The sequence below is a fragment of the Vidua chalybeata genome, chromosome 12 (assembly GCF_026979565.1).
Source record: "Vidua chalybeata isolate OUT-0048 chromosome 12, bVidCha1 merged haplotype, whole genome shotgun sequence".
NCBI classification, from domain to species: Eukaryota; Metazoa; Chordata; class Aves; order Passeriformes; family Viduidae; genus Vidua; species Vidua chalybeata.
This window is the reverse complement of record NC_071541.1, coordinates 18,945,946-18,964,552: the sequence shown is the minus strand read 5'-3', so window position 1 is coordinate 18,964,552 and position 18,607 is coordinate 18,945,946. Positions and strand designations below refer to the sequence as shown.

The 18,607-nt window shown below is 41.1% G+C and overlaps 1 protein-coding gene across 1 annotated transcript in view; it reads right to left on the bottom strand.

Annotated features, from left to right (window-relative positions):
- Positions 1–18,607, bottom strand: part of SYN2 (synapsin II) — a 168,749-nt gene that overhangs the window by 91,097 nt on the left and 59,045 nt on the right. The window contains exons 2-4 of the mRNA XM_053953629.1: positions 15,892–15,949; positions 13,335–13,426; positions 8,740–8,896 (exon numbers count right to left, since the gene is read on the bottom strand). Of these exons, the coding sequence (XP_053809604.1) occupies positions 8,740–8,896; positions 13,335–13,426; positions 15,892–15,949 (307 nt within the window). The remainder of the gene's footprint in view (positions 1–8,739; positions 8,897–13,334; positions 13,427–15,891; positions 15,950–18,607) is intronic.

The window sequence follows — 18,607 nt, the reverse complement described above, 5'->3', positions numbered from 1 at the left end:
AGCCAAAGGACTCCTTGGGGTGGCTGATACCCAAACAGGGATTTCACAGCATTTTAAACTGAACCACCCACTAAAAACACCTCAGAGAGCAGGGGTGGTGCTCACACACCCCAAAAAAAGAAACCAGGACACTTTGCACCGATGTCAGAGGGGGCTGGAGCTGAGAATGGAAGTGGAATATCCAGGAATGTCAGAGGGGAATGGCAGTGCTGGTGGGAGCTGTGGAGATGATGTGGGAGAACTGCACTGGAGGAGAGGAACAGGATGGGGAGGGGGTTGCCCTGGTGGAACCATCACAACATGAGGGATTTTCCTGGATGGGCGACAGATTCCTGTGTCAGGAAGGGAAGTGTCACACCCCTGATCCTCCTCAGCTCTGAGTCACCCCAGTCACACATTGAAGAAGCAGATATAACCTAGATTTTAACTGAAAAAAATGATTTTCTAAGATAATTTAATAGGGTATATAACACACAGGTTTCCTTTGTAATTACACATTAAGATTGCACAAGAAATCAAACTTAATTTCCATAATCTGGCCTTCAGGTGTGGATATTTGCCTTAACCAAGCACAAAAAGAGTTTCTGAGTCTCTCCTGTAGCAGAACCAGCAGACAATGCAAAGGACTTCAACCCCAGCTTTACAGTCCTGTTTTGAATATTAACTTTACAGCCTCTGTTTGAAAACAGTTTCTTCCACTAGAAGTTAAGAATCAGTTAAAAAGTCCATTTGAATTTCCTGCCCCTAGAAATGCCCAATGCAATGGAAGTCTGTAATGGATGTCAAGATTTCCCACTGCTGCTTTTTAGTGCAGAGAACAGGGCAGAGTGGCAACAACCTACTACAAAATTCAAGAATGTAGTCAAAAATTCTACTTTTGCTTTAAATGATCCTGATGGCAGTAAATGCTGCTCAAAGCAAAATACTCCCTTACTCAGTTTATATATAATGCACTTGAGAGTGCAAGCAAGAATTGTTAAATACAGAGCTGAGAGAATTATTGGCTGTATGGAACAGAAAAATCATCACCACACTGAGATTTATTTATTATTTAAGGATGACTGGTTTTTTTTTTTGGGGGGTTTTTTTGGTTTTTTTTTTTTTTTTTTTTTTTTTTTTTTTTTTTTTTTTTTTTTATAACTAGGACTTTCAAGTGACCTTACTTGTTTTAGGAAGGCAAAATTAGCAAGGAAGGCTGGAATATTCCCTTCCTATTCCAAGACTAGATTAAACTAAACCAGCTGTATAAAGAGGTGCAAAGAGCAAATACACTACTGGGTTTAATGCATTTAGATTTCTAGTTGTGCATTTAAACTTATAATTGTATTTATGAATTCTGCTCCAGTTCAATGTTCAAACCGGGTATTAAATTGTCTTTTGACCAAAAAGCTTACAAAGTTTTCACCTTCTCTCTGACACATTTTTGTGGATTTACTTTCAGCTCTCACACGACAAATCCATCAACATGTTGTGCTCTAAGCAGCAGACTGAGCAAAGAGAATTTTCTGGCTGACAGAGAATTAAAACAGGGTTTTTTTTATGCAGGTTTTTTGTTCTTAAGAAAGTTCTGCTTGGAGGAAAAGCACCTGTTTATTCGTTCTCTGGCTGCCCTGGAGATGCACAGGCCTCTGACTTCACTTGAAATCTGTAAATCCAAAATCCTGTGCATAAAGGCCACAGAACTGGCCACTGAGGCAAATATTTGCTGTTGGGCACGTGGAATTTGTTACAGAGACTGCCACACGTCACCACATGGGCTGCTCCAGCCCTGCCACCCATGTCCTGGTGTCTCAGGAAGCAACTCTGCCCTGCCTGGGAGAGAAGGCAGCTCCTGCTCCAGCCCTGGGGCAGGGAAAGGAAATTCAGCAGCTTCCTGCAGTGAGAGGGCAGGAAAAGGTCCCTGCACCCCTCTGGCTGCCCTGCCTTCACCTGTCAGTGAGATCAATCCTGCCAGAGTGGTTGAAACTGGAAAGTTCAATGCTGGCCCCAGGTTTGATCTAATGGAATACATAAAACTGACTAAAGTACATCTCCGTGCTCCTGACATTCATCACGATGGCAGACATCAAATCTGAGTGTCCCTAAATGTCTTCCCTATCTGAGCTGCACCCACATTGCAGGTCAGCATTCTCCAGCCTCGACCTTTAAGAAAATCCCCTCTGGCATTTAAAAGAGAGCAATGACCAGCCAAATTCTATCCCATTGCTCAGCATTATTGTACAAATTTGACTTTTGCTAACGAGCACAGGATTTTCTTACAGTGAAATAAACATTTAGAATTTCTTTTTTTAAACCCAGCATGGAATAGCACTGAAAATCTCCCAGATTTACAGCAAATAGGTTTTTCAAAACGCCTCTCTTCTTGCACACATTCATTTTGTTTGTTGTTTGCTCTCCAGAAGATGCTTTGACACAAAATTGAATCTCCTCTGCGTGGTTGTGTCTCCCATTAGCATAGCTTCAATAATTTGTGTCAACAGGAAGCTGGAAGGAACAGAGCTCATCTCTTTTTTTCTGCTCCTCCCTGCAGAGTCCCGACAAATGTCCTGCCAGTGCTCCAATCTGTTGCTCAAGATTTTTAAAGTATAACTGGGAGTGGAAAAAGCACAGGAGACCAACTTGGAGCAGCAACACAGAGGAGAAAACAAGGTGGGGAAGAGCACTAGAAAGCATCAAATAGCAAGAAAGGCCAGTTAAAACAGACCTTCCAAGAAAGCAAGGTAAAAATAGAGAAGTTAAATGTCCAGTTAGAGCAGAAAAATGAAGACAGAGAAGTAGAAAAGCAACTGCAAAATAAATGCAAAGCAGAATACAGCACATGAAGTCACAGAGTTGTGTAAGCCTGGCAAGAGGAGCAAAACAAGGAAAATATCAACAAACTTGCAAAAAAGTGTTTGGCTGTCTGCTCCCAAACTGAAGGAAAAGAAACAAACAACAACTGTGAGATTTCCAATACTACCAGGTTTGACAAGAAAAGCCATACCCAGCCTTCCCTTGCAATGCCTGTGGCTGAGCAAGGAGATCAACTTCGGCATAACCGAGTGTCCTGTGGCACTTCTCTAACATTTTAAAGCTTCTTTCAATTTATATATTTATATAGCAACAAATTCCTACAATGGGGCACAGTGGGACATCTGAAGATGTTTCAGCACAAATGGGTTCCCATCTGGAGCTCTGTGTGAAGAACACCAGGACCTTGCAGCTCTCTTCACACACTCCAGGTATCGCTGCCTCCCTCTCTGCCAGCTCTGGCCCAGAAAACCCTTCCTGCCTGCTTCCTCTGTTCCCACAAAACCCTTCCTGCCTGCTTCCTCTGTTCCCATGTCCCTGCAGTGCTGGAGCAGAGTGCCAGGAGTGCACTTTGATGGGGCCAAGCTGCTCAGCACCAGCTCCCATCCCTGCACCAGCTGCCTCTCACAGGCTGGGACAGCTCTGCCCAAGCTCAGCCCACCTGGGCTTCCCAAATCCCTCTGGGACTCCTGTCACCAGGTGACACAAGGAAAAACCATGCACCACAGCTATGGTCATGATGAAGAGACTAATTTATTTTTTCTGACTCCAATCTTTTATAGTTCTCAAAAGGTGCCAGTGGATTGGAGGGTGAACGTGCCACCTCTCCAACGACACTGCACAAACTACCTGTACATCAAATTTCTCCGCCTCTATGAAAGAATGCAAAACAATAGGTTGTTTACAGAAAGTTGTGTGGGAAAGTTCTCTACAAGAATGTAAACTCAGAAGGCTTTAGAAAACTCTTAAAAATCAGAGCAACAGACTCCCTCCACTCGCTCTTTCCTAAATACAGACCCTTCCACCACCCTGGCAACAGCCAGTGAGGGTCACAGTGCCCAGTTAGGGGGGTTGTGCCCCCTCCTTCTGCAGAGTGAATGTGTGATTAAGGCACCAGCAGATCCTTGAAGCCTCCACAGCACCCCTGCAGCCCCCCAGGAGAACAGATGTGCAGCCAGCTGCAGGGGCTGGGATGCTTTTCCTCTGCCCTAAAGGAGCCAGAACGGGTTCCTTTACATATCCTGATATTATCATGGAGCTGGACTGGTTTTGTGAGGGTTTTCAGTTGAATACAGCTGCTGTGCACAAGTGCAGCAGTTCTGGAGTCTCTGCAGGCCTGGAAGGTTTATCAGTGTCAGAAAGAACCTGGAAGCACCAGCCCAGCCCCTGTAATGCCTGTAATTATCACACCGCAGCCAGGCTGAGCTGAAATAAAACCCAACCCTTTTTTTCTATCTACAGCAGCCTTGGACATTGAACCTTGCAGCCCCTGACAATTAAATCAGAGTTTGCCTGTCTGGTGTCACTCAACTCCACTTCCCTGCCTGACTCCACTTATCAGCAAGCTGCTGGACACAGTGGGGTGGGCAGGGAATAAAGTGGGGTGTTCCAAAAATACTGCACCCCTATCACCAATATTTGCAACTGAAGCTAAACTCCAGCAGGGTTCAATTGAAGGAAACCCTTCAGCAGGCAAGTTTCACATCAATCATTACAAGAATCGTGCAAATGGATGCATGAAGGAAGAATATATTTTTTTTTTTAATTCAACACAGGACACTGGCAAATCACATTTTGTATTTTTTGATACATGTTGTTTTGTTGGGTTTCCTAAATATTATTTCCCCAGTCTAAATAATGGGATTTTACCTAATGCTGCAAGCTCTGATATCGTCTCCACATTTTGCAGTTCCTTTTGGCCTTCACACATCTCCATAGAACCACAGACTCACTGGGGCTGGAAAAGCCCTCTAGGATCACCAAGACCAAAAACTAACCATGAACTTCTAAGTCCACCATTCACCCTTGTCCTTAAGTTCCACATCCACGTGGAACTTAAATCTTAAATCCCTCCAGGGACAATGACATCATTTGCATAAAGCTCCTAAGCCCAGCTAAGGGAAGCCTCCCTTATTTCCTGAATTACATTCTCTAAAGGAAAACAGATAATTTAAATGATATCAAATATTAACTTTGGATAATTAATGATGCTCTTTTTTTCCCCTCTTTACTTTTTCTTTTCCTAAATGCTTTACAGCAGGATCTGCACCCCATTAAACACGAGTAAAACTGTGAGATGAATTTGGAATCCTACAAGGACAGGGGATGTTTTTGCCTCACCTTAACTCAGTGTAGCTGTAAATTGAACCAGGTAAAATTCTAGTCCTGTTTTATGGGGTTATTTCATTTCCAAGACAATTCCTTTGCAACATGAGCCTGCACTGAGACTTTCTAATGTTTTTATAATAATTCTTCAAGGAGGGCACGAACCTTAAAACGATTCCTCTACAGTTGTGTGAGTTCAGCAATAAAGAACTCAGCCTTTATTTATAAAAGCCATGCTTTCCCCCCAGCTTTCTGACATCCTTACTAGCATTTAAGTGAAATCCATCTCGAGCCAGGGCTGTGAATTTTCCATGAGCTAAGTGCTAAGTGTTACCACAGAAGTGAAATAACTCGAGTGCTGTAACGACCCCACAGAAAGAACACATTTCAGAACACAAACATCTCACCACACACACTCATTCCAACATTTCCTTCCACCTGGCTGCTCACAGCCCAGCTTCTCGCAGGGCTGTGCAGTGCTCTGAACTGCTGCTGTGCATTTGGAGGAGCTGTGCATGCCCTGACTCCAGGGAATACTGGCTTTAAGTCCTGTTCTCAGTACATTCCTGGCCATCGTCCCACACCCCACCTTTCAATAATACACCTCAAACACAGATCTTTTTTCACTGTTTTTACACGGATCAAACACAGATTTGTTCACTGTCTATTGGCAAGTGCACAGAAAGCCAGAGTACAAAAAGAGCTTTCCTGCAACATTAAGGGCAGGTGCTGCAGTTTGTGGCACAGGGTGTGAATCTGCCCTCAGAGCTGAAAAGATGTTCTACATCTGGAGCTGTGTGCTCCTAAAACACCAAACACCTGACACGGTGAAGAGCATTCATTTAAAACCCAAAGGCCTTGTGTGTTGAGTTCTAGCTCTCTTTTATTTGAGAGCCCTTCTATAACCAGTCTCACCTTGCTGACTTCCCCTCCTAGCAGATCTACACTATCCTAATTTTCCTCTGATATAAGGAAGATTCTCATGTTCTCATGTTCCCATGAAATTATTGAGTTGCCCACAGCTAACTCAATAATTTCCCATCCTTTTAAGTCCCATTCCATTGCACACCCCTTTCTTCCCCTGCTGTTATCAAAGTTGTAATTCCCTTCTGCCACTCCACATTTTACCTGCAGGAAAGTCAATCTATTTTTCATGAATTAATAAAGATTGTTACTTAATGGCTTTTTGTAGCATTCTGCTTCCCCATTTTCCATGGGGCTTTTGCACTTGAAATGTTTGTAGAGAGAACTTCCACACAAATATCAGGGCACTGGTGTTGACAAAGGGATTGTGCAGGAAGAAATCCCTACCAGGCTCTGAAGAGGGGGTTAATCAATGCCAAATCCAAGCATGTCCATGGCCATGCAGGGGCACAGAGGTTTTTGCCTTTCATTTTAGCAGGCAGTAGCAGATTGAGAAGTTCATTCCCAGGCATCCACAACAATTTTCAGCAGGGATTTCACCCAGGCAGGGAGCACACACCAGATTGGTCCAACCAAACGAGGCAGAGGATGATGTTGGCAAAACCAACAGTGCCTGGATTCTGCTGCAACATCTGAGCATCCATGAAGTTGGCTGAGTTAAGGGATTTTTACCCCTCAGGGTATCTATTCTGGAATGGCTTTTCAGAAGCAAGGAATATCCTGAGTAGGAAGGGACCCACGAGGGGCATTGAAGTCCAACTCCTGGCCCCGCACAGAACATCCCAAAAATCCCCCCATGAGTTCTTCCACTGTTTTCCTCTCCCAAATCTGATGAAGATTTCATGCTGCTCTGGGATATACACAGTGGTCTCTACATCTCCCAGCGCCACCACCTACACAAGGCAGGATATTCAAGTTTGAAAGCCAAACAAAGCCCCTGGTGTTTGTACAGAAATTATTTCTGTGCTCACACTAAAAGCTCACACTCCTCACTAGGACCCGCCCGAAGGGCACTGATAAAGTGATAAGGACACAGATATGGCAGTCCGTAAGGAGGAATTATTCCTTTACTTTTTATTGCATATAAATGCTACTGGCTTTGCCTCCCCACCCAGCTTTATTGCATCCAGTGAATCAAAGCACTGGGAAATGCCACACAGCTGGAAAATGTGATGCCCTAAAATAATGAATTCAGCAATGTACAGTGTGTACTGAGAAGTTGTAAATGCTCTATCAATTATTTATTCCACCCCTGCAGCAGTTTACTGCAGCATAAAAGGATAATAAAATGAGCTGCAAGAGGTATATGTTAAAAACTGCTGACAATTGCTTGGAGGGATTTTCATAGTAAGTATTAAAAAATTAACATCTTCAAGGCAATAAAAAGTATTTTAGTAAAACTTCCTCGCAGTGTGAAAAATATTGACAACTGTTCTTTTCTTACCCAGATACCAGAGGAAAAAATGAAATTTTGGCTATTTATAATAAATGGGATTTTTTAAAGTTGTTTTAGCTGTTGGACAGTGGAATTGTAGGAGCAGGGACTGCGCCGTGGATCAGCCCCTTTTACAGCAGGATATTTTAACTTGTTGCTGCTAATATTTAGCTCTTCGTGAACCAAAAAGATCACCAAATTCCACCTCCATTTCTACAAAACTTGTCAAGAAAAAGGGCATTGGCTTTTCCACTGAAACTGGCAAAGATCAGTGGCTCTCCAGGGCACCTCAGTGCTCCAGGGGTAACTGAAAGGACCAACCCCTACCGCAGAGGCACAGGGTTATGAAAAGGGCTTTCAAATGAGGAAACGAGTCCCTTCAGATTGCCTTGCTAGAGCATAGCCCCAAAAATTTCACAGGAATGAGGAAAACACTGGCTAGAGCCTGTTCAAATTATGTTCAAAGCCACAAATATGAGAAATATTCTCAGCTTGCTTTTCCCAGACAAATTGTGAATAAACACTTCCCTCACTTGAGGAAGCATGTTAGCAGTGGGGAGGCTTTCCGTTGGATGCCTCACTTATTTCTCTATTTGTACTACAAAGATTTTTCCTCTCTGTCTCCATACTGGCTCTTTGAAAAGAAAAAAAAAATTATTGAAATATCTTAATTTGGTTTTTAATCCTTCCACTGTTTCACTGCTCAGCGAGGGAAGTTTGATAATCAAAGTTCATGAAGGGGATTGAAACACACAATGCAGCAGCTGAAGTGCCAGGCCCAGGAAATTTCCAGGTGCAGTGATGTAGCTTTTATGTTTTTAAATCCAGTTTAGGATTTAGCTTTTATGTTTTTCAAATCCTGTACTTCATTAGGGTATAACTTTAATACTCCATACAGAGTGTTAGTTACTGCCTTCAGGTTTTATTCAGACACAACAATTCCTCTCTGGGCCTGAATCTCAAGGGCACCTCACTGCCTCAGGCCCCAAAAATATAAACAGAAGTGAGCTGGGGGAGCAAACTGGGGGTAAATGACTTCATCACCTGCAGCTGGAACTGGAGCATTAACCCCTGATGTGTAAATGGCCCAGACTGAGAATTGTGTGAAAAACTCGTGCCCATGGCCCAGCTCGGGTGCAGCCTCTGGAGGCTGTGCCTGCCCAAGCTGTGCCTGCTGAGGGCTTTGATAAATACCCACTTTATTCTCTTAACCTTGCCTGCCCCCTGCTCTAGGGGCCCTCCAAGGCAGCAGCAGCAGCACTCACCACCCAGGGCTTGTCACAGAAGTTGTAGATGGACTCGAGGGAGTTGACGCTGGGGATGCCGGCGTACTGCATGCCGATGATCAGGTTGCGGAAATCCTCGTTCTCCGCCATGCTGTAGGAGTGCTGCCGCACCAGCACGAAGTCGGGCCGGAACGACCTGCCAAAAAACACCCACAGTGCTGACAGCCCACCAGCAAACTGGCTCTCCTTCAACAGCAAAACCTGCAGAGGGGGAAAAATGGCTGGTGGCGGACTAGGGAAGGGCTGGAAGAACACGCAAAGCAAAGGGGAATGACACAAGCTGGAAAGAGCCATGATGGCTTTGTGAAAAACATTCAAAGCAAAGAGAAATGACAAAAGATGGAAAGAGCCATGATGGCTTCATGAAAAACACTCAAACCAAAGGGAAAAAATGGAAAGAGCCATGATGGCTTCATGAAAAACACTCAAACCAAAGGGAAAAAATTGAAAGAATCATGATGGCTTTGTGAAAAACACTCAGACCAAAGGGAAATGATAAAAGATGGAAAGAGCCATGATGGCTTCATGAAAAACACTCAAACCAAAGGGAAAAAATGGAAAGAGCCATGATGGCTTCATGAAAATCTGCAACACCCTTAATCTGTTCAGCATCCCCTCAATAATGGGGTTCTATTAAGAGGAGAGATAAATTGCCATAGATTTCAGGGTGTTTTCCTGCTGACAGATAAATCCCATCTATAACCTCTAGGTATGTCCTTAGTTTGTGTTCTCCATTTTCTGAGCAGCGACAAGCAAAACTAAAGCAGGAAAATCAAAGGGCTCTGCCACAAACTTGGGCTTTTGGGGAACAATTTTTTTTTTTCCACAATTATTGTCAGGCTGTTTTAAGGACAGTAAGGGATGAAGCAGCCACATTGCCGGCAAATGGAATCAGACCATAATGGAGAGAATCACAACCGAACTTTTGATCAAGAGACTTGTCAAAATGAATTTTTTGACTTACAGCTGCATTTCCCCCTTTTCTCTCTGGTATCTGACCAGCATTTCCCCCGCTGCTCCCTGTGGTTTCCTGCCTATCACCCTGCACCTTTGCCAACAATCTGACACCATCTTCACCTTACTCCAACCCTGACATTTTGTTACTGGAGAAGGTTATGGAAAATAGAAAACACAAACCAACAGGACAAAGCCTTCAGAACAGGGGCAATCCACTCTTAAATTTGATTGTTGAAAGAGTCTTTTCTTCATTCCAATTTTACAGGGGGGAAAAAACCCTGACTAGCTTGAAGATTTCAACTTCCTAAAAGAGGTATAACTGCAGGGTAAATTAAATTAGCATAGTAAATTGGTGAAATTATTTGCATGCCTTGAATAAATATAAGCTGTTTACTGGAGTGAGATACTCTGAAGATTACAAAATTATTCTGAATTCTCAGTCTGGTAGAACAAAACCAACAAGACAATTAAAACCCATGTTAAAATTGCTTTAGCAGTTCGGAGATCCCAGCTTGGATGCAGCAGTCCAAGTAGATTAGATGGATTCTTGAATTTCAAATTGCAGGATCATAGAAGTGTTTGGGTTGGAAGAGAGCTTTTAGAGCTCATTTTCTTTTCTAGTGGAAGGCATCTAATGGACATCTTCCACTGTCCCAGGGTGCTCCAAACCCGGCCTTGGACACTGCCAGGGATGGGGCAGCCACAGCTGCTCTGGACACCCCATGCCAGTGTTTCACCACTGCCACTGTAAAAATAAATAAAAACCCCAAATCTGCACGATTTGGCAAAAGCAACATTAAGGATTTCCTGTCAAGAGTTGTTGAAGTGGCACTGAAGCTCAGTGAGCAAAACCTGTAAAGAAATCCCTGCCTTTAAACAGGATTCCTGAAGAATATCTGCAGCACAGCTCTGAGATGTTGTGATCTAGGTTTCATGGGGGCGCCCAGAGTTTGGAACATGCAAATCCAATTTACTGGCCCAGGCAGAATATAGCACTTAGAGGATTAATGATGCCTTTATCGCTGGTATTAATGGAGGCATGGGACTGTTTTTGGGTTAAGAATGATTTATTGTTCAGATAAATATTAGTTTTAGAAGCTCTGAGATTTATGAGAGTAAGTAACTGGTTATAGTTTAAGAGTAGTTACAAGTTTTTTGTTTTAAGGTAATATATAACTTTTTAGCTTAATAGATAAGGTTTGCTATAAGGTTTATTTTGTTTTTCTGACTTATTATTTTTATTTAATTTTGTTGTGCTGTAGATATTTTTGTTTAATAGGTTTTTGTTATATTTTTATATATATGTTCCTATTATAATTTTTAAACTTTTAGCTTATTCTATATGGCCACACCCTTATATTATAAACTCTTCATATTTTATTAATATAGTTTTTTACTTGAGGTATATTTTTTCTTACAATTATAGAAACATAAGTTTATTATTTCTTGTTTAATATTTGTGTATTTTATTTTCAAATTAATTTAAGCTTTTTCTGAGATTGTAGATCACACTCTTCAGTGTCTGTAGAAGTTTTCTGTTTTTCCAATTCCCACATGCCTTCATTAAAATTGCAGATCCCTCAGTGAAAGAAAGAGGCAACTTTTGTTTATTAAAATAAGGAGGATAAGACATCCCAGACAGCACTGTGGTTTCAAATAAAAGAACAGAAAGTGTCCTCTCAAAGACCAATTTAATGAAACAATTGGGGAATGGAGGGAATGTACTTTTTAAAAATTAAAAAGAAAAAATACAGTTTGCTTTGCAAAAGCCCCTCAAAGGAATATGATACATTCCCATAATTGTTCTAGGTCCGTAATTAATGCTGGATGGAGTGACTGCATACTGAAGGAGGCCAGGAGGAAAATTTTAATTGTGGCTACAGAATCAAGATACAAAAATCTCAGCATTATGTTACAGAAAATATAATTTTTCATGGTATGATCTTCATTCACAAAAAACAAACAAGTCAGTGCCTGTTAAATATTGTTGTCCTCCTAAACTAAGCCAAACCAGCAACATTTTGTTATGATTTTGCTAAGTAATAATTTGCTCATAAATCTGTGATACAAGGTCACTTTAGGCCTCAAATTGATAACAAATATCTCCAATTATCACAGAAACAGAGAATTGCTGTCCCATCATGCCTGCACCTCCCTCTCACACCACAAGCCACGTCCCCAGGCATCTCACACCAGATTTGAGGGAAAATTATCAGCTCCAGGTAGTTCTATTTGGGTAAATAAATGACCCATAAAACCATAATATTGTTATCTCATTCTCAGAGTTATCTGATGGCACAAAGGTCCTTTTTTTTCCTAAGACAAGCAGCAATTTTCCCAAATTTTCTCACGACCTGCAAATCTTTGGAGATGTTATTTTTCTGGAGGTTCCCAGCCCTCATTTTCTCCTGACATGTTTTGATGGTAACTTGGCCTTGATACTTTTTAAAATACTTTTTGGAATAGTCAAGAAAAGCCACTAGGGAGCAGCCATCAAGATTTCTTGGCTCCAAAACTTCCATCATTGGGTAAAAAATTCCACCAACCCTAAGAAAAATCAAATCTCTTACTCTTCTAAGGAAATAATCTTGCGGGTTTGGCACAAGATCATTGTTTTTGTATTAAACTGCAACATTTTTAAAACATGCCAGAGATTAAAGAATTGGAATTTTGAAGCATAAACTTATTTTTAATATTTTTTCCTGGAGTTTTTTGTTGGTTTTTTGTTTTGTTTTGTTTTCTGTTTGCATGTTTGTATGTTTGGTTGGTTTTTTTACATGAATGAGTAGACATATTCAAATCTTTCATTGGGAGATATGTTCTGCAAACCATGAAGGTCTGGGACATGCTTGTGTGGCACTGCCTTTATATTCAATTTTTCAGCCAAACAACTGCTACACTTCACTTACACATAAATGCACCAGCTAAAATAGGAGCAATTCTCACAATTTAAATAAAAATTGGATGTAATTTTGCTAATAATTTTGCCAACATAATAATTTTGATGCTATAACTTTTCTAATACTACCTTAATTTTTTTTCTCTGCCCTGTTTTCTCCCCTCACATTTATGAGGCTGTTGATGTCCTCACTGAAAAAAACCAAATTAAATTTACCCTGCCTTCATTGGCATCATCCTTTGTAGACAAACCAGCTGTTGGGAAATCTGAGGTGTTTAAACCCAAATGTTTCAAACAGGCTGAAATATTCCAGGAACTGCCCTGAGAGGGTGTTATGACTTGGTCTGTTTCAATAGAAAATATTCCATGTCAGAAATAAATTCTGCTATTCTGGGAAAGTCTGGCAGGTACAAAATCACCAAATTTGGGTCCTTCTGTAGCAAACATTAAACCCAAATCAATAACCCCAACTCTCAACCATGTATTCTTTATTCTGGACTTCCTTCCCTTAATAAATCCATTTTCCCCATGATTAAAATGTCAAGATGTGTCCCCCCTGTCACAGAAAGGTTGTCACAAATCAGGTGTTTTATTTTCCACTCTCCCTGAGGGGCATCACTCAAAATCCACAAACACAGCCAAAGCACTCAGCACCTTTCCCATCCACACATGATGCCAGTTATTGCTTTTTGCTGATATTCCATTGGGTTTTTCTTACCTGACAACTTTTGTGCCATTTCGAATTACTTGGATATCAACTGCATAATTGCCATCAGCATGGGCTATCAAGTTGATTTCTGAAAATTCTGCCTATGAAGAAAAGACTCCCATTAGTCAGTCTGGTTTATTTTACCTTTGTTTTCCAAGTCCCTAATTTTCAGCTTTAGGAACTGAAGTGCTGACTATCTACATTTGAAATAAAATGAGCACCAAGAGGGCATTGATCCAGCACAATTTGTCAAGTATAACACATCACATTTGAAAAGGTTTTAATCCAAAGAGAGCAAAAGGTAAAAAAAATGTTGTGAAAATGGATTGTGAGGCAGTAGCAAGTGGATTTACTCCTCCATGTCTGCATAGAAATGTAGGGATTATATTTTTGCTTTGCACAATGTTATCAAAGAGATTAATACAGGCTAAACATTGACATAAAGTTTTGAAGAAAATAGTACAAAAGCAGAATTAAAATAATATTTTTTTATAGAATTTAGTGTCTCCTCATGCTGCTCACCCCTTTTGATTTTCTTTATGTGCATTTACTCTTCTTTTAAAACGACCTGGTGCTAATGAGCAATTGTCTCACAAAATTCTCAATTAAAGTGTTTTTTCAAAAGTCTTCTCAGCCTGGAAATGTGGAATTTAAAGGGAGCTGCTCCCATACTCTGAATCTGCAGTGATTTGAAAGGAAAGAACAGGATGTTTTACATTTATCCCCAGCCTTTCACCAGCTTAGTCTCTCAAGGCACTTCACAATAACATCACCCAGCAGAAGAATTGAAATGCAGCCAGCTGTCTCCTGGTGGATAAATAAAAGTGTCTTTGCTGTCCCGGGGAAAGCACAGAATAGAGAGTGGCACAATCCTCGTTAGTCTGCTCCTGAAAAATGGAATTATTGCAAGTGTCCCTCGGGCAGACCTGGGAGCATTTCCCACCCTGGTGCTCAGGGAAGGGAGGGCTGAGCTGCTCCTGCACTGCTGCAGCTCAGCACTGCACTCAGGCCGTGGTTTCATTAAACCCAGGCAGCCTCAGCCCTCCTGGGATGGCTGGGACAGCGCTCCCAAGCTGAGTGCAAATCAGTGCAAACGGGCAGAGAGTGAGATATCTCTGTAGGCTCTGCAAATGTCAGACTCAGTCACCTCCCAGGCTGAGAACGGGTATCTCCAATTAACAAATCATTCTAAAAGCTTAGTGTGTGATAGAAGACATTGTCTGTTGAGAAAGGCAGCGTAAAAATGAAATAATTACTGCTGCAATAAATGGCATTAGCAGCAGCACACTGCAGTAGTTGTTATTTGTATGCTGCTGAGCAACAAAAGGATTTGTGTGGCTCAGAAACTTGCAGTCCCTCTCTGATTAAAGTTCTAGCAGCACAGGAGGGGAATTCCAGGTTTAGCCCGAGTTTTTGCTCCTGGTAAAGAGATGGGCTGTGCTGTCAGCTGCCTGCTCTGGCCTAGGTGGGAATGGGCAAATCAGTTGTCTTTGTTTTCCTGCCTCTCCCTCAATACTCCTGAAGACCCCTGGCAAAACCTTCCGTGTTCCCAAGCCAAGGGCAGCAGATATTCAGATATTCAGTGGTGTAAGGAGTGGATGCTGTACCATTAGAGTGAATTTAGATCAGCTGGATAATGATGGATAATGATAATTTTCCCTCACTCCTTGAAAATCCAATGGCAAAACAACTCAAGGACTGATGCTTCATACAGCAGCATTTTTTTGAGGAATTCAAGATTCCAAAGCACTGAAAAGACTTCTTTAAATCCCTAGTTTCAGCTTAAATAAAATAGCTATAATTCTTGTGCACCCTAAATTTTATCTCCTATTCCTATTTATTATGGATTTTTTTAAAACCCCCACAAGCTAGCACTGCACCCAGAGCACATTTATATTCCTGAGTGGGGAATTAGTGATACAGAAGTGCCACATGGAATTCATGGAGTGTCTGGGAACTTCACAGTCTCTAAGCAACAACTCCTGAATACAAGATGTTTTTCATGCTGTGAAAATTATGGTCAAAATCCCCTCAGAAGAGCCCACTTTGGGTGCCAAAAAAGGCAGTTGTGGTTTAACCCCAGCTGGCAGCTCAGCCCCCTACCCATTCCCACCCAGAGGGTAAAAGTGGGAAAACTTTGTAACTTTTTACCCACCAGAAGGGTCAAAGTGGGAAAACTGTGAGTTGGGATAAACAGAATTCAAGAGCTAAAGCCAAAGCTGTGAGTGGAAACACAGGAAACCAAATCCCCCAGCAGCTCCAGGGGGGAAATTAACTCTGCCCCAGCCCAAATAATCACATTTCTCTAACTGAGAGGGGTTTGGGGTACAAAGATTGTGAATTTTTCTCTATGAATGCACAGAGAATCGTGGAATCATTTAGGCTGGAAAAGCCCTCTCAGATAATCTCCATTATCATTAATCCAAAGCCAACACCAAACCATGTCCCCAAGTGCCACATCCACACAGCTTTAAAATGCCTCCAGGGAGGGATTACAGACATGGATTAAATATATGTGTTTATAAATGCACAGATATAAAAATAACATTCAGGCTAAGTCAGTTACCTGTTCCACCTTTATGTCATACTCTCCATGGACCTTTTTTCCACGAAAAGCCTTGGCCCTGCAGGAAAAAAAGGAGAGAAAATCAAGGATGTATTTATCTGTAATCAGTGTCTACAGAAAACTTCCTGTATTGCCTTCAATGTCCTGAAAACACACAAATATACTAATTAAATCTACCTGCTGCACATGCACACTTCCCCTTCTTTGCCACCCTTGTATTCTTCACCCCATCCCACAATATTTTGTAATAAAAAGCATAATGTGATTTCCAGCACTGAAGTGAAAATGCACTGAAATGATGAAACATTCAGAAGCACACATTTCACAGCTGTTAAACAATATAAAAGGAGTCCTATTAAACAGGTACAATCTTGCTCTCAAAGTCAGCAATGGCAGTGGAAATTCATTGCCCTGTGAACAACTTCCCAACAACCACTCATTCATCATTATCCACGTAGCTCGTTTAGAAAAACTGGTTTATTGGGAATGCTGTGTTTAGAAACTTTATATTGTTTTAAAGTGTCAGAGTACTGGAGACTGCTGTTGTCAGATATTTGAGTGTCTGGTTGGTCTCCTAATCAGTTTTCCTTTCTCTAGACTAACTTGATATGAAATAATTAATGTGAAGGAGAGTTTATGAGCAATTTTTATGCACCAGGATTGCTGGGATAGAACTGAATTCACTGATCCAGGCCTTACAAACAGACATTCCTCCAGGAATCCATCCCTTGTATCCCTCAGGCTGAATGTATCTGCTTTGGACTAAAGGAGAATTTCACCTCTTTGAAAAGATAAAGAAAAAATAAAGATAAATCTGTTGATAAAAAGGAATTATACTGACACTCTGATGTTGTTGGAGGAATATGGGATCAGCCTCTCTGCATTTTCTTTGCTCAAGCCAAAGCTTAGAGTACCTTCCCTGCTTTTTTCTTGTACAAGGAAAAATTTATTGCATAACTCAAAACCTGAACACCACAGAACATCACCTCAAGTGCTAAAGAAGAGCAGCTTTGTGCATTTCCAACACCTAACAAAATGTTCTTGTATTACCTGAAATCTACCTCACCAATGAAAACAATAGAAATACATATATTAATAATTTATTTCCACTGTGTTCTAGAAGAATTTCACCCCTGGTTTCAATAGTGGATAAATAAATTTCTTAACAATCAAATGTAAACACTGCCTTGGGGAGCATTTCATAAGGAATAAGGGTATTTCTTAAGGATATTTCTTAAGGATGTGGATAATGGATGGTAGAAGTGTTTATACTGAAATCACACACTAAAATATTGCCCAATCATTAATTCTGTATAAACATGCAATTGGGAAGAAGAAAACAAGGAAGAAAGCAATTAGATTATTTTTTTTAAACTGTATTCTTGCAATAAACACACAGGAAAGATAAAGTTTAAAATCCATTGTTGCGTTCTAGGAGGTGCAGGCTCAGCTTAGTGTTACCAAATATTTATGCCCATACTAAAAGTAGAAGTTAAATATAAACCTAATTTACAGAAATATCATTAATTACTTATTTATCTTCCAAATTTGCTTTGGAATCCCATAAGAGGAATGTGAGCATCACCTCTTGGAAGCTTTGGGGATTCTGGACGTGTTTTATGGGAAAAGCCAGGAGATTTGTGCCAGAGCTGGAGGAAGGTCCCACAGTCAGGGATCTACCCAGCTCACATCAACAGACAGCTTTAATGCCTCTCTGAAAAGCTAAAGATTCACCACTGCAAAAAATACTTCAAACTCCAGGTCTGGTCCCCATGAATTAACAGCAATGTCCTGGTTGCATCCTGGGAACAGGATGAGCTCCTGGGTTTTATCTCTGGTGCAGCAACAGGTGAGGTAAATGCATTATTGGACATCACAAGACACATTTAATTTAAATACAATTATCTTGGCTACATTATAGTGAAACTGCCTCTGGGTCACTGGAAAACCAGTTTAAATACTCAGTTTCTTCAAATTCCAATGGTAACTTGGCCATCCAGAGATTAAACCTCCCCCAGGAGCTGCCCTAACAAATATCAGCAACTGGCAGCTCTTGGAGAGAAGAAATGGAGCTGGGAAACCACAGAGAGCCCAAGACAGACCCTTCTACTCTTTACTCCAAGTCCACTGCGTGCATGTGTCAGTGAGATAACCAAAATACTCATTAGCTGTCAATTAGTGAGATGCTATTACTCTAAATTCAGTCTCTCTACTTAAACATGAGACAACCTCCAAAGAGCTAAAGTCTGGCATGATTCACATTTCAACAAATGACTTCAGCTTTGAAAACAAGCAGGAGCAGTAAGGACTGAAGTGAAGCAATCTGAGGCTTGAAAACAAACCTGACATTCAATCATTTAAAGAGAATCCATTTCGCAGCAGCTTTAGCCAGCAATTTTTATAAAAATGTTTACTATTCCACAATATTCTCCAAATGTTGAGCCACAGACTGCAAGAATTTATCTTGGAATTTATCTGTTGGAGCCCTGGCTGCTGGGAATTTCAGACTTTCTGTGCTGCCAAGCACTGATCCCCAGGAGAACACTGCCTTTGACCTGAGGCCGTGGAGAAGGCTTCCAAAATTAAATTAGAGAACTGAGATTGTGGGTGTGGAGTTTAAATAAAAGTGTGTGACATCACATAGGAGAAAACTTAGAGTTTAAAGTTTTAAAATATAATCATATATATAAATCTTCTTCTTCACCTTCTTCTTCGT